Source organism: Temnothorax americanus, unplaced genomic scaffold, assembly GCF_048541705.1.
Source record: "Temnothorax americanus isolate GAGA-0224 unplaced genomic scaffold, ASM4854170v1 Scaffold48, whole genome shotgun sequence".
Classification (NCBI taxonomy): Eukaryota; Metazoa; Arthropoda; class Insecta; order Hymenoptera; family Formicidae; genus Temnothorax; species Temnothorax americanus.
In genome coordinates, this window is record NW_027509635.1 from 637,220 (window position 1) to 662,838 (window position 25,619).

At 36.8% G+C, this 25,619-nt stretch overlaps 2 protein-coding genes and 1 long non-coding RNA gene across 16 annotated transcripts in view; 1 reads left to right on the forward strand and 2 right to left on the reverse strand.

Annotated features, from left to right (window-relative positions):
- Positions 1-12,629: 12,629 nt before the first annotated feature.
- LOC143903562 (uncharacterized) lies at positions 12,630-17,607 on the reverse strand. Its single transcript, XR_013258748.1, has 3 exons — positions 17,402-17,607; positions 17,039-17,204; positions 12,630-15,599 (listed from the first exon to the last, which is right to left on the reverse strand). It is a non-coding gene; the product is annotated as an uncharacterized LOC143903562 (long non-coding RNA).
- On the forward strand, positions 17,005-20,111 carry LOC143903557 (zinc finger HIT domain-containing protein 3). Its single transcript, XM_077417240.1, has 2 exons — positions 17,005-17,147; positions 19,323-20,111. The coding sequence occupies exons 1-2, from the start codon at positions 17,068-17,070 to the stop codon at positions 19,657-19,659; spliced, it is 417 nt and encodes a 138-aa protein (XP_077273366.1). The 5' UTR covers positions 17,005-17,067; the 3' UTR covers positions 19,660-20,111.
- Positions 19,242-25,619, reverse strand: part of LOC143903544 (beta-glucuronidase) — a 38,780-nt gene continuing 32,402 nt past the window's right edge. For 11 of the 14 annotated variants that reach the window (XM_077417224.1, XM_077417213.1, XM_077417216.1 and 8 more), the window contains 9 exons: positions 25,489-25,587; positions 24,641-24,817; positions 24,046-24,281; positions 22,638-22,917; positions 22,146-22,420; positions 21,759-22,020; positions 21,251-21,439; positions 20,597-20,735; positions 19,443-20,341 (listed from right to left, as the gene is read on the reverse strand). In XM_077417224.1, coding sequence (XP_077273350.1) covers positions 20,163-20,341; positions 20,597-20,735; positions 21,251-21,439; positions 21,759-22,020; positions 22,146-22,420; positions 22,638-22,917; positions 24,046-24,281; positions 24,641-24,817; positions 25,489-25,587 — 1,836 coding nt within the window. In that variant the 3' untranslated portion in view covers positions 19,443-20,162. Of the gene's footprint in view, positions 20,342-20,596; positions 20,736-21,250; positions 21,440-21,758; positions 22,021-22,145; positions 22,421-22,637; positions 22,918-24,045; positions 24,282-24,640; positions 24,818-25,488; positions 25,588-25,619 lie in introns of all 14 variants that reach the window. The other 3 variants (XM_077417212.1, XM_077417214.1, XM_077417215.1) reach the window with 1 other exon arrangement.

The window sequence follows — 25,619 nt, forward strand, 5'->3', positions numbered from 1 at the left end:
AAATTTAATTTGAATTTTGTTTACGAAGACGCTCGCTCGAAATATATTTGTATATCTCGGAGCAAATGATTGTAGATAACGTATAATTTATAAATTACATACCAAATTAATCTGGGGAACGGGCACCTAGTATTCTAGAACTCTTCAGATTCCGACCATAGACTATAAAAGACTGTGATTCCAGATTCCAGTCGGAATTGTGCTCAGTTATTTTTTATACTTTTCTAGGGAAAACGGGAAAAATCCAAAATCCCATGGACCCATATGGGGATCTTTGACACAAGTGTCATTTTGTCTTTGTTACTCATTGCCAAAAAAGAAAGATAGAACGACGTTTGTGTCGACTTGTATTGCTTGCTAGAGAGCTCCCACATATTCCCATGTATGTGAAATCCATTCCGAACAGTTTCATATGCCCTGGAGTGATTTTTACAACCGTAGTATCGAAAAAATAAAACTCACGTCATAAGTATTTTTTTTCGATCGAGAGTCCATATCTACGTTTTCGAACGAAGTCTTTGGGCTTTCGAGAACTCATCCTGCATAATAGCAGGAAAAATTTAGGACCTGTACGTACATTCGTAGCAATCGTAGCACCGATTAAAATTTGCTTAGGTGTAGAGATCACCGTGACCGTTATAAAACGTTACAAAAATTAATAAAGTATGGTAATTTTATATTGTAATATAGTGTTCGAAATAGTAATATGAATTTAAATAACAAAGTAACAACTAAATATATATATATATATATATATATATATAATAATTGCTATAATTTATATCTAATGCAAAACATGTTTTTTAACACCAAATATGATATTATTGTATATTTATTTATTATATTTTAATCTGATTAATACATAAAAGATTTTAGGGAAAATCAAGTTTTAATATGAATATTTATTTTTATTTTAAAATACTTTATGTTTAACTCAAATTTATATATAATATAATAAACAAACACAAACAAATAATTTTTAGTAATTTTTGACAGAGGAAACACAATAATAACTTTATAGCGACCTTATTTTAAATTGCTATGAAATGGATGTTATATATATAACAATTTTCTTTCTTTCTAATAACTATTCTTTTTACAAACCTTTAAATATGCAATTCTATCAAAAATCTGCAATATAAAAGCGTTTCATTAATTGATATCTTTTTTTAAAAATACTGTATATCATAATAAGCCGCTTAATGTGCTTTTTTCGTTGTTTAAACATTTTTTTATTTCTCCTTACTTTTTTAAGAAAATGTTGAGTAAATCTATGTGTATGTATATATTGTCCTCAAATACTAATACATTATAAAACAAGTAAAAATATGCAGTATGTATTATGATTAATAGATAACAATAACTTTTCATTAGAATAAAAATCACTCCAGATGACCAGTTATGAAAACAAAAAAAAAAAAAAAAATCAGGCGCCTGTTCCCGGGTAAAGTGTGGTTATACAATTAACAATAAATAACAAAATTAGAAATTTGTGATAAACGATACGTTTTCCCTTATTTCCCATGTTTCAGTTCCAAGTGAACGTTGGTTTCTCTCTCTCTTCACTCGTCTTGTTTGTCTCGTTTCTCTTGCATTTTTTACATTTGAGAATCTTAAATCTGCTTTACTATGTATATAGATCAAAATTTGCTTCATTTCTCTCTTGTGACTTTCCATAAAAAATAATTTTTTATCCGTTGAAAATTGGAGACGCTGGTCTTCTTGAGTCGCATTGAATTGGAATTTTAACAGTCGTTTGACGAGTTCTGCAAACGGACGAAAGTCCCACCGACCCTATTCAATATATTCACGGCCGATGAAGACCTCATCCGGACGCATCGCTCGTTTTCGACGATCGTCATCCAATTCGCATGACACGACGACCCGATGATATCGAATCACTTGATTTCTTCCGGGAATCTTTCGCGATTATCCTGGCTCGTATAATACGAGAAATCGGAGCTTTATCTTCTAATGTAATCTTAAATCGACTTTTTAATTCGAACTCTTAATCAAGTTTGAAAACGAGTGAAAATTTACGCGATAAAATTAATTAGCATTATATTAATTAAAAAAAAAAAAATTAAATTAATTATATTAATAAATTAAATATTCAGATCAAGATATATTCAAAAGGGATTAATATTTGTGAAATCAGAAAATCTTTTCTAATTTAATTATTATTGTCTCCCGCGCTCTCTCTCTCTCTCTCTCTCTCTCTCTCTCTCTCTCTCTCTCTCTCTCTCTCTCTCTCTCTCCTTCTCTTGCTTCCCCTCTCTCTTTCTCTCTCCCTCTTTCTTTCTCTCTTTCTTGCTCACCCCTCAAAGATAATGTCTATATTTAATTCTAATTGTAAGCAATTATCGCCGAAACGATCAGATATATACAAATGTTTTAATAGGCAAAACTTTTATATATTTAAAACTGTGTACTTATTTAGATTTTTAAAAAAATCTAATAGTTTTCAAAATACCTTTATCCCCATTATTATTTTTATTTTGTGAAATTATATTTCTTTTACGAATAAAAATTAAAAATAATTTTGTGCTAAATTTACCTTTAATAAGCAAAAAGTTTATTATATGCGTCGCGACACGATTAATAATTGTAGCATTACACAGATTATAAATAATATTAAAGGTAATATATAATAGTTTTTCTCTTTAAAATTCCTAAATCTTCCGTTTCTTTATTCAGTGTTTATTCTATGGTCTTTGTCATCATTTTTTAATAATATCTTAAGTTTATTCTTTTAAAACTATTTTTATTCTTACATCTTATTTTTTTGTAGCGTTTACACAATTTCTAAACGCACTTAATAACGAAATAATTTTTAAATATTTATACAACTTTTGTATTATTTATTTTACTATAAACATATTATATAAAGATTTTCAAAAAATGTTTTAAACATTTCTTGATTTCAATGATTTCTTGCACGCAGAATGTCTTACTCCAGTTATTATATTGTTGCAACATTCGATATCGCATGTTGTTGGTGTCTTCAAAACTAAAACTGGATTTCCAAATTCTTCTGATGGTCTTTCGTTCATATACCCACTTTTGAACCACAAATATTTAAACTTTTTTTAAATATTTGTGGCTTAAAATGATGTTAAAAATTACACTAATAATATATATATATGACCTTGATTTAAAAGATCTCTTACATCAGAATCATGACATTTCAAAAAATTTCCAAACTCGACATTTCTTAAGCTATTCAGTGTACTTTTAAGATAAGTGTACCTTTAGATAAGCATAAGTTTACAGATTATTTTAAAAAGGAGGAGTTTATTTTCTAAATATGAGTTCTGATAACGTTCTTAACGATTTATGAATGGCCCAATATTATTTCCTATTTAACATCACCAAGAAAAACGCATATATCAGTACTATAATAATACTTACATATTAGCATTACAGGAAAAATACAACCGTTAGTAGTTTATGGATTATAGATTTGGAAAAAGTTTACTAGAAGATTTTCAGATATTGTTTTATTATTGAAAAGTAATATAAATTTGTATCAACAAAATATTAAAAATTGCAATCTCTTGTATATAATCAATTGTCATCTTCTCGATATTACAACTTATTTAAATAATCATGGTTTACCAGTGGATATATAAACTGGAAGAATTCGAAAATTTAGTAAAATTTAAAAATACTTCAACAATATGCGATATCGAAGTTGCAACGACATATAGCTATAGTAAGATGTTCTTGGTGCAAGAAGTCATTATGTTTGAAACATTTTTTGTCAAATAATTGTAATATTTATAATAAATGATACAAATTATAAATTTATTGTATAAACATTAAAATTATTTCATTATTAAGTACGTTTAGAAATTAATGTGTAAACGCTACAAAGAAATAAAATGTAAGAGCGTATAAGAACGAAAATAGTTTTAAGAGGATAAACTTAAGATATTATAAAGAAATGATGTATAAATTGAATAAAGTAACAGAAGTTTCAATAACTTTAAAGAGAAACAATAAGAACTTATATTACTCTTAATATTATTTGTAATCTGTGTAATGCTAGAAATATCAATCACGAGATGCAAAAGAGCTGCAAACGATGCATATAACGATTTTTTTGCTCATTTCTCAAAGATGCAATTTTGTAAAATAATTTTATTACATATGGGTAAATACGGCATAAAACTGTCTTAAAATTTGATCCGCTGAAGAAATACAGAGTGAATCATTAAAGGTGCTACAGGCTAATATTTCTGAAACTGAACGAGATATGAAATGCTTATTTTCCAGCGACTGTTTGGTATCGAAGCAGACGTTGTGTGATGAAGTTAATATTTTTCCGCTTCGACACCAAACAGTCGCTGGAAAATAAGAATGTCATATCTCGTTCAATTTCAGAAATATTAGCTAACACCTCTAGCCTCTAACACCTTTAGTGATTCACCCTGCATAATTTCAAAAAATAATGGAGATGGAAGTATTTTGAAAAGTATTAGATTTTTGGAAAATCTAAATACACAGTTAAAAAGTCTATTTAAAAAAACCACAAGTTTTACCTAAAAGTTTTACATTTTTTATATATCTTATCATTTTAACAATAATTGCGTAGAATCAAAAGCTAATAAGCGTTACTTTTAAGTTTGTTTCACCCTTTAAATTTCAAAATGGGCACGTATAAAAAAATTACGTGTCTCTTAGATTTTTTATATTTTATATTTAACAAGATATTCAAAGAGAATGAAATCGGTTCCGGAGAATTGTGACATGCCTCTTGTCGTCTTGTCAGTACTCGTGGCGTGATAAAAATTCTGCGAGACTCGGCGCGTCGACGTCTCAAGAGAAGTATAAACATAACAAAGAGGCTATCGCGAAAGATGTAAGACGCACCGATCTCTTTTCCCTGTTAGGGAGTCACATTCTTGGAGGCCTTTCAATTGTGGAAATGTGCGGACTATCATGGTTCACGATCCCATGGAATGCACGATGACCGTTCCGCGCGCCACACAGGTGTAACCCGTCCAGGTGATGTCACCACGCACACTCGGGCATTCACGATCGAGCAGTGCCTTACGATCCAACGTGATTGAGAGAGCAGCATCGCGAGTCTTTCATTCCTTCTGGAACAAAAAAAATAAAATAAAAAGATTAATACAATGGCTGAATCTCTCTACTGTCCCACTTAGCGACATATACGTACTTTTTGCATTCAATAGCATGCAAATATCTTCATCGGAGCAAGGTGGGAAAGAAGACTATATATAAACATTACTACAATAACAATATTATTGTAGAGGAGAAAACAAAATACACAATTAATGTAAATAATTGGTATAAAATTTAATTAAACAGGTTTTTTTCAAAATAAATCAAACGGATCGAAATGTGGACGCAAATACATGGATAAATATTAGATTTTGGGGAAGTAAAACTACAGAATTATTTGTCCTCTTAATTATTACTATATCAGAAAAATTGGAAAAAATCTTCCCAGCGAACATTTCTTCTCGGTGAGAATTCGATCTGGTTAAATTATCCAGAACTTCGTGTTCTGCGCCAATGCGCAATAAAGATGCTTATCTGGGAGTATGCGTCGCAGAGAAGTCTCGAGATTTGCGGAAAAAGAGTGTTGGTACTCGGTTGCACTATATACCGCGTCTCGGTTTCTTCCCGATATAGCGTTGGAAAAGCGGAAGTGAATAAATTAATAAGAGAAAATTAATAAAAGCTTGTAGCGGGACCAGAATCTCGATTTTCACGAATGGATAAGTCGTTGATGATCGCACACTCGTGATTTTAATAAAAAATAACAAGTAACAAGCGTGTATCGCAAAGATAAATTAAAAAAAAAAAGCAAATTAAAAAAGCGACCAGTTTTCAATTTTTAAAAATTTGTATACGTTCGTTTAGAAATCCTCCAAAAATGATTCAAAATTTTAAATCACCGAGTTCCCAAGACGCAAGGCTTTCAGAAATCGTGAATTCCTCGGACGAGGCTATCCGGCACTGCCGCCGACGCGCGATGAGAGGAGCAATTCGAGGCGTGCTTACTTACGTGGAGACCGATCCCGTGACGTTTTTTTTTTTTTTCGACGTGAGGAAAGGAGAAGGAGATCTTCTGCGCGTGTGACATACGGCGAACGGGTAAAGGGCAAACGTCGGCGGCTGGAGTTAGCGCGTCGCGACGCGACGCGACATTCGCGTTATCGCGCGCGAGCAAGTTTATACGACGGACGCGCGAGCTCACGCGAGCCTCTCGCGAATTCACGTGTTACGTAAATCCGTGCGCGGTCCCGCGTGCACACGCGGACCAATTAACGGCCGTCGTTTTTATCGCACCGTCACGGTTCAAGGCGGGGGGGGGGGGGGCAGCCGGCGGTCGGGAACCGCTCCCGGCGCGCTTTTCTTTTCTCGAGAAGCTCAACTCCGAAAAATCCATCCACGGGAATGGACCGCGTCGGATTTGTCGAGAGATTCACCGATTTCCGTGACGGAAGATAGATTCGCGGAAGTCATTGACGTAGAAAAATCGAGAAGAGATTTCCTCGAGATCGAGTCGAATCGAATCAAAACTCGTGTGAAATAAAGTTAAATTGAATCGGAAAGCAATTAGGATGGAAATAAAATTCAAATTAATTAATAAGAGCTCTGTTTCTCCCGTTCCTCCATTCGAATGTTAGTCCAGTCACTATGTACAAAAAAACGGATTATAAAAGACATAATTCTGACCCAGGATTTTTCTTTTGGGGGGTGTTGGGGGGCTCAAGAAAAGCTTAATCTCAAGTTTTCGACCTCTGTTTCCCGCTTGCTTTTTTTACGGGAGTAAAAAATGTGAAAAAATGGTTTTTCCGCGATAACTCGGTTTCTAATAAAGTTACAAGGTCGAATCGGAGCTCATTTTAAAGCTTTTTTTACGCTCTACAAATTATGTCGTATGACATTTTTACGTATGATCGATTGTTTTCGAGACATCGAACGAGAAAGGGAAATAAAAAAGTATGAGAGAGATATATTTAGTTTTTTCTTTTTACTCATTATTGTCGTCCGAACTTGCAAAAATGCTTCAAATAAAACTTGTAGAGCGTAAAAAAACCTACAATTTTTATTTGTTATTTATTTTATTTCGTTGAAAATTACGCCTTGTAGAGCGCCTCAAAGTGGAGAGTCGTCGTCATCGCGTTAGCGGCGCGTTGGTTACGTCGATACGCGGCACCGAACGCTTTCGCTAAGATTTCCGACTTCATTGACGCAAATAAGTAACATAATAGGTGTTTTTTATAGGATTTTTCCCGCTCTACAAGTTACGTTCAGTGATATTTTGGCGTACGATCGATAGTTTTCGAGATATCGAAAGAGAAAAGGAAAAATTGAGCATTTTTGTTCGTTTTTTTCTATTTTATCGTTTTTCGCACACGAATCTGTATAAACGCTTCAAATAAAACTTGCACAGCAATAAAATTCGTAAAATGTTCTTATTTATTACTTTAATTTCGTTGAAAATTCCATATCGCACTACGCCTCAAAGTTGCAAATAAATCTTGCAAAGCCTGAAATTATTGTAGCTATTTTGAAACCGTCAAGTTTTCTTAATTACACTTACCGTTTCATTGAAGAATACATGAAAGCGTGCAGTTTTATATCTAAGTGACAATATTTGTAAAGTAAGTTTATAAGAAAGAAATACTTTATCGCTGACGCGATGGCGACGACACTCCACTTTGAGGCGCTCTACAAGGCGTAATTTTCAACGAAATGAAATGAATAACAAATAAAAATTGTAGGTTTTTTACGCTCTACAAGTTTCATTTGAAGCATTTTTGCAATTTTGGACGACAATAATGAGTAAAAAGAAAAAACTAAATATCTCTCATACTTTTTTATTTCCCTTTCTCGTTCGATGTCTCGAAAACAATCGATCATACGTAAAAATGTCATACGACATAATTTGTAGAGCGTAAAAAAAACTTTAAAATGAGCTCCGATTCGACCTTGTAACTTTATTAGAAACCGAATTATCGCGGAAAAACCATTTTTCACATTTTTTACTCCCGTAAAAAAAGCAAGCGGGAAACAAAGGTCGAAAACTTGAGATTAAGCTTTTCTTGATCCCCCCAACACCCCCAAAAAGAAAAATCCTGGGTCAGAATTATGTCTTTTTTAAATGTACATAGTGACTGGACTATGTATAAAAGATGGATTCAGTTACGATCTCTCTCGATGTGTTTTATTGTAATATCTATATAGGTGTGTGGATGATATATGTTACTTAAGTGAACGTAGGAAAGGCATTCTGACTCGTGCGATGTATTTCCGTCGATGAACTCGAGTGCGCGAGTCATTCTTTAAAGAGAGAGAGAGAGAGAGAGAGAGAGAGAGAGAGAGAGAGAGAGAGAGAGAGAGAGAGAGAGAGAGAGAGAGAGAGAGAGAGAGAGAGAGACAGAAGGAAAGAGAGAAACATGGACTTTGTCCTAATCCTTCGTTAGTTACGGCAGGATGTAACGATATTATTCCATAATTTCAGGAACGCGAAAGACGTCTGGAAATCGCGCGGAGGAAAACATGAGAGAAAGAAAACGCGCTTTCCTCCACAAGTAAAATCGGCCAAATTAGTCAGCCACAGTTAAATGAAAGGCACGGTAGAATTCTTCGCTGCGTGACAAAAAAATAAAATTTACAATTAAAAAAAAATTTAAGGGATTAATTTCTGGGATACAAAAACGTCGATAGCGCGTGTATTCGTGCTACTTTTAATTCAATTAATTCAGCAGAATTTGTCAGGCGCTAACGAAACGGTTAGATTTATTAGAATGAAATACACGATAAATAAAGCGATAAGACTGGCCTTTTTTCTTTTCACGGGACGATACGAGAAATAAATCGAAAGGATTAAACACGTACTGTTTAATCCTTTATGTGACCGCCCGTGTCGCGCGTGTTCGCCAAAAAATTTGCATGTTTGCTTCGACTCGGCGAAATAATGAGTGAGTGAGAGTGAGAGAGAGAGAGAGAGAGAGAGAGAGAGAGAGAGAGAGAGAGAGAGAGAGAGAGAGAGAGAGAGAGAGAGAGAGAGAGAGAGAGAGAGAGAGAGAGAGAGAGAGAGAGAACGACCTGAGTAGGATCTTGCGTATTGAGAAACAAGTGTTCCTCGCCAAATCTGGCACGCGGCGGTATAATACACGACTAAATTACCGCCTTCCTGAATTCTACAAAGTTCTTTCGCCCGCAGCGCATACGTGTCAGTGGAATCTTCCTTATTATCGGACATGATTTGCTCTCTTATAATGTAAAAACAGCACAATGAGAAGTTAATAATATAATAACACTCTGGTGTGTACAACAAATTAATTATTTAACATTATTTTATACTGTGTGTTTAATAAGATTCTAATTATGTACGTAATTGTATTATGGCTGATGCTGCTATTAATTATAATCCTCCATAATGTTTAATTTTTGATAGAATACAATGTTTTGTAGATGGACAATTTTTTGTACCAACATATGATGTAATAACATATATATATGTTGCACACTTGTAGATATTACTATATTTTGTAATCAGAGTTTTTATTGTAATTATAATTTTTAATGTCAAGGGAATACATTTTAAGATCGTATAGCTTTCAATTTGTTACTTCCTTTTATTTAAATCATTAGATACATGCATCCGCGTTTCTTCGTTTTATATCATTTCCCTGTATATCGTCTTCGGAATAGTCTTTTCTGAATTTACGTCTTTTTCCCGAAGCTATTTCGTATGAGTTATTATAATGTACAGATATAGCAGTATATTTCTTTCGTTGTTCTCGCAGATGTCCGTGTTTGCGGTACTCCATTCTCGAAAAATTTCAGAGACCCGTCACCAGGAAAGAATCATGTCTAACGCAAACTTGTTTATTAACGCGATTCGAGACGTTAATTTTGCGTGGACGTCACAGAAAAAACCCGCGCGTTATTTGTTTCGCATGGGAAAAAGAGCGTACACGCCACATTTTACGTTCATCCAACTCTTGTACTTACTCGATATATTAGCGCAGGTTCATCTCGGTCGAACGTGGATGTCTAAATTCGATTTCAATGCATCACTAATGTGTTAATTATCGTTGACTGAACCATCGTCGCGCGATCGACCAGACGCCGACTATCGAATCTAATTCTCAGTACCGATGATAATAATACTGCGGTGATAACGGCACGTTGGGATTTCTGTTAAACGGATACGTTCCGGTGAAAAGAAGCGAAGAATTTTTAATGAATCTGTGATAATACATCTGTGATAATTCTTTATTTCAATAAAGGTCAAATGTCATTTTAATATCAAATAGATAGATGACTGAAAATAAATGCGTTTAAAATTAAACACAACACAATCCATAAAAATTCAAATTTATTTTATCAAACATTAACATGATTATTGGACTATATTTATAGCGTATAATTCCGACTTTGTTTAAAAAATCGCCATCGTCAATAAATGCAATTCAGGGATTAACGTAGTGGGTCAGCCAATTCCGTTCAACTTATTCCACGTTGTTTTATTTCTTCACTTTTTATTTTCGACTTCTTACAATTATTTCACTCATTCAACAACTCATTTCGGTTCGCACTCGATCGAATTCGATGGACGATCGCGCGAGACATCACCGCGTTAAACGGAGTACTTACGGTACCAAAAGTGTCCACGGTGCGAAATGGTTATCGAAAATCCATACCGCGCACTTAACGCTAACTGTCGTCGACCCGTTCCCGATCACGGCTGATATATCTACACGTTATTTCTCATCGACAGCTCTCCGCTCGCACAATTCGTTCGGTTTACCGAACGTCGGATTCGATGTCGGGATTACTGTATATCGCGGACCGTAAACCGTAACGCGGCATACCGGAACCGCGGTATGTGGGTCACTGTCATGTGGCCGTGCCGACGGCGACGGCGGCGTCCGGCCGGTGCGGCGCGGCGCGGCGCGGCGCGCGGCGTTCGTCGCGGATCGACGACCGGCCTGGCCGCGGTGTACGGAATCGCCGCGCCGCGTCGAGAACCCCAGGTGGAGGATCCGCGAGAATGCGAAAGAAGTCGACGACACTGCGATCTGGAAGGAACTGGGCACTGGGCCCCGCGACGAAACGGTGCACCGTCCATTTCTGCCGGCTCGGCTCGGGGCTCGGGGCACCAACTCCTTCCTCCAGCTGCTGCTGCGGTTGCTGCCGTCGCCACCGCCGCCGCCGTCCGCCGTCGTCGATTTGCGATCATCGTCGACGTCATCGTACACGATCATCGCAACTGCGGCCGCCACCGCCACCGCCACCGCCACCGCCGTTGTATGACGTCATCGCCGGATGCTGTCATCGCGCTCACGGCTGCTCCGAGATGAGATCTCGACGCGCGCGAGTCATCCCGATGAGTTTGGTCCGGCTTCCGTCACAGACACACATGTATATACGTCTTTTCCCTGATGCGAAGCTTCTTCTAAATTTCTAACACTGGCAAATTAATGGAGAGACATATACCTAATAAAAATAATGTTGTAGCCACGTGACAAAATATATAGAAATTTGATTAGATTACGTATAACGGCCCAGACAGCACCAGGTCCAAATTGGGACATAAGATAAAAGACGTCTTTAGGACTAGTGACGATCGTGGTGCAGACAGATGTGCGCTATTCTATAGTGAACCGGAGGATATTCGACCAAAAATTGTCAGGTTTTTATTCGATCGTCATCGTCACCTCTCGGAAGCAGGCATGGCAACCCACCGAGAGTATCTTATTGCCTAGCTCTCTATATTTAGAGAGGAAATAACCGATCCCCCAGATTGGGGGTTAGGCAACAATAAAAATAAGCAGGTTTTTTTTATATTTACCATTTAAATGTACTAAAATTAACAAAATAATTATTTGTTATTGAAGACGCCAGATTCTGTGAAAAGCTCGTAAAAATCTCGAAACTACATTTTTTTCTGTTTAATTAATGTTAATTATATAAAATAAACATTCAGACAGCATACATGTCTAAAATTGAGAAATAAGACGTCTTTAGGACCGGACGTTTTATTTCGCAGTTTTAGTCATGTGTGCTGTCTGAGTGTTTATATTTTTTATATATATTTATATAATTAATATTAATTAAACAAAAGAAAATGTAGTTTTCAGATTTTTACGAGCTTTTTACACAGAGTCTGGAATCTTCAATAATAAATCATTATTTTGTTAATTTTGGTACACTTAAATCTAAATAAATCCATATATTATCGGAGATAATTCAAAAATAGATATAATTGTGACGCATAACAGATTTAATAATTTTAAATTTATATTTTGAAATTAATAAATGTAATAATTTCCAATCATGATAATAAATTTAATTATAATAGTACGCTGTTATTATGTAATCGTTGGGCTTTTACATGCCGTACAAACCGAGGTAATCTGAGATCTGAGACACGTACAATCGCCATTCGGCACGACTATCCGGACGTGGATTTCCTGGCGCTGCGCTGGGTCATCGCATTCGCCTGTCGTCATATAGATGGAAAGAAGAAGAAGAGAACCAGATTGACGCATCGCGACCTCCTCAAGGTAAACGCGCGTACCATCTTCGGGTACGAGCTCGCTTTTATTATTTGCTCTGCGATTTATGTAGTCAATTAAGAGCGAAGAGGCGCCGCGCCGTCGAACGCGGTCAACGACCTCCATATCGCAGAAACTAGCTCGCTTTATTAATTAGCAATTAACTTCCAATAATTCTCGACTTGAATAAGAAGAACGAGAGGGAAACTTCTCATCCTGTCTTAAACTTATATGTTAAAGCCGATTACAAAGTTGCTTATAATTAAAGGCCGGTGAAAGTTTGATTATTCTTTTCTTCGCTATCGAGAATTAATCTAGCATTGAAGCTTAATCCGTCACATTCGTTTATTTATCAGAGCGACGAGAGTATCCGTGAGATCGTCATTTGCGTGTGATGTTCGGACTTTTGGAGACTCTTTTCTCAAGCCTTTTTCTAGGTCTCAAAGGATTAAATTCGCACGTGTCATGCCGCTGCGTCAATGCCCCGCCGGTGAACGAGGACTCAGACGTGAATGAATGGCCAACTCGCATTTCGCGCAGAATGCTCGCGAGCAAGGCCCCCCGATGATGCCGGCAAGGCCGTAATTCACGTTAGCTGAGCGAACTACAAGTTGGAACTTGGGAGAATTGTTCATTTTATTATTGATCTCAAGTTCAATTACAGCCATTTTAATAATTAATGTATAGTTGAGCTTATTTTCTGAGAAAATTCCCAGACAGCATGCCCAAAATCGGGACATAGGACGGTACGTCTTAAAAACACCTTTGAGACATCTTTGAGACATCTTATGCCCCAATTATGGACGTGGTGCTGTATATGGGTTCTAAGGGATCACTTTCACTTGAAATATCGATCCACAAACGTTCGCGGAAGCAACCATTTCTTGTGGAAATTAATTTTGATATCTTTTAATCAGATTCAATCGTTTGGCAATTTGTTGGAGGAAAGAATTGGAGGGCCTCGAATTCGCATTAGAACTTCGGGTTCGGACGAGTTCAAGTCCGTCGCTGAGTTATGCCGGTTCATTATCGGTCCGCCGTATATCGGGCCGAGCCGACGTCACGGCGAGCGAAGGTATTCCGGACGTCGCCGTCGCGGGACCGTCGGTTAACCTGGCCCAGAAACCGAGCCGGAACTGCCGGTGGAATCAATGACCTTGGGCGCACGAGCTCTACTCATGGTCACCGGCCCCGGGAGGAAAGTTTCAACATCGAGAGCTTTCAACAACGATGACAAATTCACGTCGGCGATTCTAGTCTCGGTAGTGTATATATAGTTTTGAAACTATATAAATATATTACATTTTATAATTAAATATGAAGGGTATACAGAGGGAAAAATTAAAGTCTACTTTTTGTCGAAATTGATCTGAACATGCTATCCCGTGGCATTTTCAAACTTTCATAATTCTTATTTGTTTTAATCGAGAACAGTTACAATTCATTGGAAATAAGGTCGAAAGATATCGTGTTGAGGAAAAACGATCATAGTCCACGTACGTGTTTGTGATGGAGCGAAGAATCATCAGAGTCCAACATACAATGTAAACACTAAATATAAACACGATGCATACCGATATTCGCTGCCAGTATCTTTTTCAATAGCTTCGATCCTAAGATATTTGATGTCTTGAAACTTGAAATTGCGTTTTTTTCGAAATTACTCCGAATGGATATCGTTTTTCTTCTGTGTACCCTTCAAATATTTAATTTAATTATACAGTTATGCATTATTTTATATGTTTTAGAAGAGGATTTTACTAGATAGATAGATTTATTTAATTTCAGCTATACAAAGCCATGAAATGGACTTGGTTTACAATATACCTTAAACACACTTATACCAACTTTTTTAACTTAACGCGTGACACTGTTAATTCCTTATTCCATACTTTTTTTAATTTCTTCTAGAAAAACCACCCCTTAAACCCTACACGCCTAAACCCATAATTTGCACGTTAAACTCACACCCTTAACTCATGCAGTAATACTTGAACTAATCCGCTTCAGCAATATCAAGCCAAGAAACGGACATTATTCACCTAAACACACACACATACCTTCTTACCGCAACGCGCAACAACTAATATTTCCTATATTTTTTTTTTTTCTAAATGTTTCCCAAATCTCCTTTAGACTCATACTTCGCTTTGTCTCTAAAATAACATTCCTTACATCCTAAAACTAAAACTTATAAAACTTGAATTCTAAATCAATGCATATTCTCTCTAAACTTTATAATCCAAAACCTAATTCTCTCTTTTTCTTTATCCCTACCTTTACCTTAATATTACAACTATTTTCCTGTTTTTCAATCACATCTTAATATATTAATAATTATTTACCTTTACCTTCAAATATTAACGTAACTCTCTCATCATAATACACTTGCCTAATAACAAATCTCTTGCTACCTAACTAATGCTATCCTATGTCCCCAGCTTTTCCAAACTCATCACACCTCCCTATATGCACCTACCTCCTCTTCTTTTTTTTTATCTTCTTCATCCTCCTGATCTTTTGAATTCATACCTAATTTAACTCGAATCACTTCTGTGCCCTCGGATCGCTCCATTCTTCTTCCTTATTTGCCAAATTCCTCGACACTGCTCTTCCTTCACTCCTAGTAAAATGCCTCCCAGCTCTTCTTCTCTCGTTCCCCCCGAAGCAACATTTATTTCCTCCTCGCATGCGCGTTCTTTAGTTATCTTCCCATGTCTCCTATCTACTGTTGCATAATTAATATACCTGGATTTGCCTCCGTGTCATCCAAAGATTCTAATATTTCCAAAAAACTGCTGCGTCCTTTAAACTGTAATGTTCATACCTCCTAATTTTTCTCTCCTTCCGCATTTCCTCTTCTTTTTCTTCCATTCCATATCTCACCAAGACTTGCGTGTCCTAATTTTCCTATTTCCATCTTCTTTTACCTTTCCTTTCCTACAACGCAGACAAGTTTCGCCAATCCTTGTTCCAGGAATACGCCAATAGCTTTCCTATACCTTTCTTCTTTTTATCTCATCTCTTCTTCATCGTTGGCTTAACCTTTCAAGAGGATTTTACTAATAAATATTGCAATCTTTACTTTGATTTATGTGAAAATAATCCCCTATCGTGTTGTGACTTATATATAGGATGTGTTCCCTAAAAGTAAGTACAAAAAATTGAAGAGGCTATTCCGTGGCTTATTTTAGAGAGAAAAGGTCCTATTAACATAAACTGCTTTTTGTTTTCAAAATACAGGGTATGAAAGTTGTGAAAAAAATATAAAAATCTCAGATAATAAAATAAAGTTGAAATTCAAGATAATGAAATTTGGTTCGTGCCGCGCCGAGGGCAGGAATTCGGATCGCGTCGCGAAACGAAACCGGGATCCGTTTCCCGTGCGAGGTAAAACCGCCGAGGCGAGATTCGATTCTCGCGTGATGTGAAATGAAATCACGTTGGAATCGCGCGTGTACGGTTGACGCACCGTGTCCGGCACGCGAGTGACGTACGTACGTGTACTCTCGCGCCGCAAGAATGCGAATTTCCATCGTTATCCGCCACGAGATCGCGTTTAGAGATCCAGGCCAGTTCCGCCTCCTCCTCATCGAAATACGTCGTCCCGCTTCGTAATTTCTCTCTTCGCCACGATGCGTTCGCGCGAACGCTACTTTCCTAACGCTACCGATTTTAGTTATATAAAAATCTGATCTTCGAAAATCGTCAACGATAAAAGCTTTTAAAGAATTAATTATTATTATAAATTCCTGTGCACAGTTTCATGTTGAGCGAGTTTAGACATATATTGTAATGAAAAGGGATGACATGCAGAAGAAATGGAGTAAAACCATTTTAAGTAACTAGGACTAATGATTTATTAATCCTCAGAATCATGCAGAATTCTTGAAACTCTCTGCAGTCGTTTAAAATAAGGATTTTTTTAAATTAATTATTTTCTTTGTTTACAAAAATCGTTATTGAACCGAATTGATATATTGATTTATATTTTTTATAAATAAAACTTTAAATGAATTTGATTTAATAAATAATATGACTCTTGACTAATGATTAATAAAGTTAGTTAAACATTTCTCGAAATTACTTCTAATTGCGCAACAAAAATATACACAAAAAGTAGGTGAAAATGTGTAATGTCAATTTTATATATGTATATATTTATATAATAGAGATTATAGAATATATATATATAGAAATAGCTTCTGCTGAATATTGCACATTAAAAGTGTTAGAAAAACTACAAACAATGCATTATTATACTGAAATTCTTATTTTATTTCTTGATAAACATCTAAGAAAGATTAAGGAAAATAAATGAAAATTATTTATGAATAAATATTTTAAATTTACTTCTTTCATCGACCGGCAGAGGCGGCAGATGGCGCATGCTCGTGGATCACGTGGTGGGATAAAAATACATTCGTGACACCGACACGTGCTCCGATATTTTTATATATCAAACGGTGTATGTACATACTTACATGGTAAAGTAATTGAGTCATGAATTGAGATGAATCAGACAATCAGAAATTGTTGTGTTTGCGGAAAGGACGGTGCAGCTTACAAATGTCCGAGGTGCAGGGAATTTTAGTAAGTATAACTGCTTGCAGATTGAGGTTATCCTATCTTCTTAAGGTTATGTGCTTTCTGAAATAAACACGAAAATATTCTGTATAAAATTTAAATATCTTTAAAAATTATCAGGTTACTTTTTTCGACAATACAAAAAGGTAACAGTAAACGTGTCAATTTTTTGTGTAACTTATTGGAAATAGAAATACAATATATAATTATAATAAGCCCAATATATATATATATATATATATTCAGTTTACACCCCTCACCTCAGATTTTGATGAACTTAGGCTCAATCGACGCGTTTTTGCACGAAACGAAAGAATCTGACAGAAAAAAGTGTCGTTCTGCCCCACGACGCGAGATATTAATCGTTAAAGTTGACAGGAATCAGGTTATGATTCCTGTCATACCGACGACATGTAGCAACACTGAACGTGTCCTGCGGCTACATGCGCATGGTCAGTGGTCGCACGCGCATGTAAAACTGCGCCAATTTTAAATGAATCAATCGTGCAGAATAACCAAGCATCTCGATTCAAGCAGTTAGGGCTCACGCTGGGAGTTTTTTTAGTTTAATTATGCATGGGAAGCACACACACACACACACACGGGGAGGTGCGAGGGGGGGCCTTCGGCTCCCCCTCCCCCGCACCCACCCCGCCGGTAGGCAGCGTCGACCTCGCTTTACAACATAAAGTATGTATGTACATGCTAAGTTGTAAAGCAAAATTATAAAGTACATGCATGGGGGGGGGGTGCAGGGGAGAAAAGCCTTCCTGTTCACGTGCGCTCACGCATGTAAGCCCCCTTGCACCCCTCCGAAAGCCCCCCTTCGCACCCCCCCCGTGTGTGTATGTGTGTGTGTGCTTCCCACGCATAATATAAACTAAAAAAACTCCCAGCGTGAGACCTAACTGCTTGAATCGGGATGCTTGGTTATTCTGCACGATTTAACTGTTTTATGATTTTTGTTAAAGCAGGGCATACACCAGCATACACACGTGTGTGTGCCCTGCTTTAACGAAAATCACAACTTCTATAAAGCAGGGCATACACACGTGTGTGTGTGCCCTGCTTTAACAAAAATCATAAAACAGTTAAATCGTGCAGAATAACCAAGCATAATGATTCAATCAGTTAGGTCTCACGCTGGGAGTTTCTTTAGTTTAATTATGCGTGGGAAGCACACACACACACACACACACACACACACACACACACACACGGGGAGGGGGTGCGAGGGGGGCCTTTGGTCCCCCCCTCCCCCGCACCCACCCCGCCGGTAGGCAGCGTTGACCTCGCTTTACAACTTAAAGTACATACTAAGTTGTAAAGCGAAATTATAAAGCACATGCATGGAGGGGTGCAAGGGGGCTTACATGCGTGAACGCACGTGAACAGAAAGGCTTTTCTCCACTGCACCCCCCCCCTGCATGTACTTTATAATTTCGCTTTACAACTTAGCGTTGTAAAGCGAAGTCCACGCTGCCTACCGGCGGGGTGGGTGCGGGGAACGGGGGCCGAAGGCCCCTTCTCACCCCCCCGTGTGTGTGTGTGTGTGTGTGCGTGTGTGCGTGCGTGCGTGCGTGCATAACATCTACAATGACCTAACTGCTTCAATCGAGATGCTTGGTTATTCTGCACGATTGATTCATTGGGTGCGTTCAGCCGATACTCTGCTAGCCTAGCAATCGCGAGCAGTCGCTCGTTTTCGCTCGTTTCCTCTCCTTTAACCCAATGGATTAAAAGGAGAGGAAACGAGCGAAAACGAGCGACTGCTCGCGATTGCTAGGCTAGCAGAGTATCGGCTGAACGCACCCATTTAAAATTGGCGCAGTTTTACATGCGCGTGCGACTACTGAGCATGCGCATGTGGCCGCAGGGCACGTTCAGTGCAGTTCAGTGTTCAGTGTTGCTACATGTCGGTATGTGACAGGTGACAGGAATCATAACCTGATTCCTGTCAACTTTAACGATTAATATCTCGCGTCGCGGGGCAGAGCGATACTTTTTTCTGCCAGATTCGTTCGTTTCGTGCAAAAACGCGTCGAATAAGCCTAAGTTCATCAAAATCGGAGATGAGGGGTGTAAACTGAATAATTACCCTTTTTTTTTTATTGTACATTTAATATATTGATTATATGCCTCCATGTGTCTTTTAAAACTAATTTAATTTTTGTATTTCAGTTGTTCTGTGGGATGTTGCAGAGAGCACAAAACTCAACCTTGCGAGCCTCCAGTGTTACCTGAGAAACCCAAGGAATATCGAAGGGTCACTGAACGGAGGTATGATTTTTCAACGGAAGACACAGTGCCTATGGAGAAGCTGCGACAATTGTGTGACAGCAAGGAACTGATAAAGTGTCTCCAGAATCCCTACTTGCGTGACATTATGAAGGCAGTTGTGGACAGTTCAAATCCCACCGAGGCGATTGCATCAGCCATGAAGGAGCCCATATTCTTAGAGATGGCAGATGCTTGTCTGCAGATCGTGGAACCGCCAGACAATGCTAAGCCATGCTAAACAACTTCTGAATGTACATCGTTATTGCATCGAACAAGGCTGTGATACGTTAGAGAAGGACGTTATTTTTAATACAGCTTGTAAATATATTTTACGAATTGTACAAAAATATCAAGACGGGAAAAAATGCTGTTTTTTTTTTTTAATTTAAATATTTATGTACGTCGCAAAAGTATATCAGATATAAAAGCTTATGTCAAATTTATGTCAGATGAGTGCGAAAATGGAGTTTTTCTTGTCATATGAACGAATGTGAACAAGTCTTAGATGAATAAATGGAGGATTTATATTTTTCTCGTAGAAAATGGGTGCAGATGTATACAATGGATACAAATGATTTTATGATATAGTATGCGTACATTAGGTGAATAAGTCGTCTATGTTAAGTTATCGGTGCAACCTTTGTGTCTCGATGTACAAAATGAAGAAAATGCAGTTTTGTCAAAAATTAAGACCTTGCGAAGCAATTCTCGCACTTCAATTTTTTCTCTTTTTAAATTCAGTTAGAGTTCTAAGTGAGAATAATAGGATGAAATGTAATTTTCGACATCCTCCGGTATCTGCGCGCCGTCCAGTTCGACTGAGAGCGCATGGTATCTCTTCCTAACGTGATGGGCTGCCATTTTCGGCTGTCTGTCTCTCGTAAAGATTCCCTTCTTGTTGCCGCCCACTCTGGTATATGCTGCAATGCGCAAACCTCTCTTAAATTTAAAAACTATTAGTGCTAGTAAATTAAAGCTATCTATTCAATTAATTAGAAGAATGTTAGCTGTATTCAATTATAATTATACGTAGAAATAATGAAAAAAATGCATGAACTTTTATTATAATCCGTACAAGTGTTTTCGTAATAATATCTGATAATATCAGCATTAAATTGTTCTGTAGTAATAATAATAATAATAAATTAGTAAATGTGACTTTATTTGATACTCACTTTGCGCAGTGCGGAAATCGGCAAAGTTCCAGATGAATTCGCCGATAAAGAAGCCCTCGCGTCGCAATCGATCGAAGGCTTCGAAGTGTCTGGAGAATAATTCTTTCTGGTATTCCTCGCTCCATACGTATTCCGGTAGCTGCAAATAATTAACACAGAATTAATGTGTATAAATTACAAATTAAATAACATAGAATTAACATAATGATTAACATAGAATCAATGTGTATACATTACAAGTTAAATAACATAGAATTAACATAATAATTAACATAGAATTAATGCGTGTAAATTACAAAATAAATAAAAAAACTAATTACGATGTAATAATAGCACAAAAGTTTATTAAACGAAATTGCATAATTATTTTATATTCCCATTTTATTCTTTCTTATTCTTTTATATTTATTTTTCATTGTAATTATTTACATTTATAGCTCTCCTCTATGTATATTTCTTCCTACACTCTTATATTAAATTTTGGACCTTATTTCTTTTGTACACTTTTTATTTGCATATGTAGTTATATATTTTCATTTTTGTAATAAGATTAAAGCGCGATGAGATTAATATGTGTTAAATAAATATGGAATAAATATAATTTATTATATGTATAAAAAAAGGGCTTTTGTGTGAATATAGAGAGAGTTTTACCTCATGTAGACCGGGCATAGTATCGGCTCCGTACTCGGACATAAGTACTGGCTTGTTATATTTTCTGTGCCAGGCCTCGGCTTCCCCTTGAACTCTGTCAGTGATCATGTCCATTCTGCCGGCGTTGTTGTACCAAGCGTTGTAACGATTGAAGCTAATTACATCGAGAAACTGACCAGCTTTGTCCTCCTAAAATTATACACAGTATCTATTTATCAGCAATTTTATTTCATGTTACAAACATATGTGATAAAAATTAAAACTCTTGGATAGATTAAATTATAATTAGAAAAACAAAGTTCCATTAATATTATTAACTTTTATCTGATATAATTTCAGCTTGATTTAGCTGCAAAAACGTTCGATGTTGAAAATTAAGAAATTTACTTTTTCTCTTCTCTTTAGAAAATATTACGGGAGGATTTTAAGTCTTTTGTAAAATAATTATTTATTTTTTAAAATTTATTTTTATCTTTTCATATCTTTTTATTTGTTTATATTACGTTACCTGCACTCCTCGAGCAAGAGCGATGGTGACCGGCCTGGTAGGATCGATCGCTTTGGTATGATGGGCGATCTGCTTGAAGTACTCCTCAGCCTGGGGCAGCTGGGTTCTCGGTTCGTTAGCCAAGGACCACATAATCACCGAGGGTCGATTCTTGTCCCTGCGGATAAGCTCCGACAGCGAGTCCTTGTGACGCGAGAGTAACGACGGCGAATAATTCTCCGTATCGACGGAAGGGCACTCGTCGATCACGAGAAAACCCAATCTTCAAAATTGAATTTAACAGAGTTTGAAATAGAATAAATTATGCGTAAGAGAGAAAACTGGAAGGTAAAGAAAGTAAACGTATTAGCGTATCAGATAACTCTAGGAAACTTTTATTCTCGGTACCTGTCGGCCATATCGAGGACCTCGTCGCTGTAAGGATAGTGACTGGTCCTGTAGGCATTAGCGCCAACCCACTGAAGCAACTCGTGATCCCTGACAGTGGTGACGAGGTCGAAACCGCGTCCTCTGATAACCGAGTCCTCGTGTCTGCCGAAGCCGCGCATGTACACCGGTCGGTCGTTCAACAGGAGACTCGTGTTGGTCCACGCGAGTGTCCTGATGCCGATCGGCAATCGATAGATGTCCGATTTGCTGACATTCGCCACCGACAGTCTCACCTGAAAAAGCGACGCGTCGTTTCGCAAACAGAACTCAAGATTGATTTGTACGAGTTAAATATTTCAGTCACGTATAATTTTCTAAACGGTGTCCCACTTTTCTAATAACGTTTTCTCTTTTTTGTAATCGATTTGGAGTCGACTTTGCTTCGAACCAGGACGCTATCAAGGCATCTGCATATGAGCAATCACCGATCAAATATCACAGGTCTTATACCTCCAAAGTGTACAAGTATCCCGGCTTGGGGTCCATGCCTCTGGGCCACCAGAGTCTGGCGAGCGGGACCTTCAGAGTACCAGACAGGCCGTAAACGGGCTCCTTGATGGCCAAGGTATGCTCGGCGTCGTGCAACGCGACCCTGCAGACAGGTATTTCTCCCTCGCGCAGGCCAGCCGGCTGTATGATGTACTTGACAATTCCCATGTCGCCGATCAGGCTCATCCTCACCGTGATGTCTTCGACGTAGACGCGCGGCGTGGTGTACAGCAAAACGGACCTTCGCAGAGAGCGTTCCAATAAAGTTTTATTAATAGAAGCAATATGGGGTCGCAAGCAAAATTAGTATCGTGCATTCTGACTTATAATAAATACAAGATCTTAAACATAAAAAAATTAGTAGATATAAAAATACTGTCTTTTCAATTTTGATTATTATAGGATTATTTAGTAAGTAGACTTAGTTTTAATTATAATTATTACGAGAATGTAGAAAATACTTTTATGCAGAATAATAAATTACAAAATAAATAAATTAAAAATATATTAACTAAATCTAATCCACATAAAAATTAAAATAAATAAGATATTCTGATGGAGTTGTTTAATTATTACAAGTGTTGTAATTTTTCTATGAATAATTTTTCTGTATTGTGTTTGTATTTTTATATTAATTATGATTCGCTTAAATTGTCGGAAGAGCTGTATAATTATCTCAAATTATCATATGTGATTAAAATAATCAAATTGTTCATCTTTATTTTTCTATGCCATAAAAACTTTTTCGTGGAAGAGCTAAAATCTCATGATCGTGTCTCTTGTGGCCTCGATTGTAATGCGTAACGCATTGAATGTTCTTTCTATTAGCTTTTCCACAAAGCCCTTGATAGAGATCTATTTGTGGCGAGTGAAATTCGCGCGCGTCGCTTCAGAGAACTCGAAAGGTCCTTTGTAACAGCAAAGCGGGACAACGCGATTACACCTGCATTATTCATGCATTCTCTTTTTGCCCAATAATTGTGCTGAACTTGTATCTTTACATTGATTTTGATTTCGAGAATTGGAGAGATTAAATTTGGACTCAAATGAGATTCTTTTGGTCCCTGTTAACCTATTTACTTTTGAGACAAATTTGAGAAAAATAAATAAACCAAAAAAAAATGAGAGATACTTGTACACAAATTAAATGTTAATTAAACGAGAAAGAAATACTGTTAAAGTTTAAAAAATATTTCTCTTATATGTGTGTCATTTATAGTTGCATTAAGCGTTGTTAAAATATATTTCTAATATATTTCTAATAAGAATATAAAGAATATAAAATATTGTTAAATAAAGAAAAAGAATTAAAAAAATTGATTTTTGATTGTTTGATTATTCACCTTGTTTTAATTAATTAAACTTTTACCTGTGTATACCGGCGTAGTTGAAGAAATCGAAGGTGTAAGTCTGCAAGTGCGTGATGGTGCCGTTGTCGGTGACCATCTCCATGATCTTGCCCTGGGGCACGCTGGTCTGCAGCAGAGTGTTATCCACGGCGACGGTAATGCGGTTCTTGCCGCCGAAGGACACGTACGACGAGATCTCAGCTTCGAAGGGCAAGTGGCCCATTTCGTGATTGGTCACTAAAGCGTTGTTCACCCACTACATCAAGACACACACACAACTCGTTCGTGAGCCACATTGATTATGCATCTTGTAATTTAAAGAACTTTACGTGCATTTCGACAAAAATTAAATTAAAATTAATATATGTCTTGAAATATGTCGTAGTCTCTCTAAACACAATCTATATATTTTTTATTTAGAAGAATGTTTTAACATATAAGATTGGAGTATTGTTGAATTGCTCCCCACCCTTTTCATCTTTCACCTCTTTTTTTTTATTTTGTTTTATTTATCTTTTTAGGTATTCTCTTCAGTGGATTTTCAATAAGTTGTACTTCAGGAAAATCCCGAAGGATCACTTTGGGATTGAAAAACTCAGAGTAGTGGATGCTTACTACTTGTGCGAGATAGTGGACCGAGCCGAATCTGACGAAAACGCGTTGGTCCCGCCAAGAAAAGGGCACGAAGAAGGTCTTCTGATACCACACGGCCCCGACGTGGTCTCTGAGGTTACGCGATGTTGTAATGTCATTGTAGGACGAGGGCACCGGCATCTTCATCATCTCGCCGACCTGTAAAGCCAGTCATGTCTTGCGCGAACGGATCTTCACTAATGACGAAGTAATAACGAACGGACAACATGCAATTACGCGAAATTATAAAATGCACGTGACTCTTGCAGCAAAAGTCGGACGCGAATTAGCAATAAAAAATGGTAAAAGCGAGTAAATAAAAGAAAAAAAAATTCATAAATAATAATAAATATATAAAAAAATAAAAACTCGTGGAATAGTGGATTCTTCTAAACTTTTTAAAAATTCTATACAGTTTTTAAGAAAATATTCTACCAGCAGGATTAAAAAAAAATTGGATGAGTTTAATATTTAGTAGTAGTATTATATATAGTTTATAGAAAATGACGCAAAGAATGCAACGCTGCTGGTTCTGAATGCGGAAAATTTCAATATGGATGATTAATTTAGAGTCGTTGCGCGCAATAAACTAATTAATTAAATACCTTGCTGCCTGTTATGTAATTGTAATAAATATCTCGTTCAGTTCTTTCTCTTTTCTGGATATTAATTTTTCATTTATTGAATTATTTGTTATGTTTTTTTTGTTATAAGTCTTTTTTTCAATATCAATTTGATGTGATAAAATTTTTAATAATTTAAAAATTTATTTACTAATTTATTAATTTTCACATTTGTCGTTATCGATTTATTTCACATTAAATGGATACCTTTGATAAGTCATCGGTGAACCATCTTTCCGTGTAACCCTTTAGCGCATCTCCTTCAGGCGACACGACAAAATCCCATAATCCGTCTAGCGATTTTACCTGCAGAAAGTACGAGGAAATTAAAAATATTC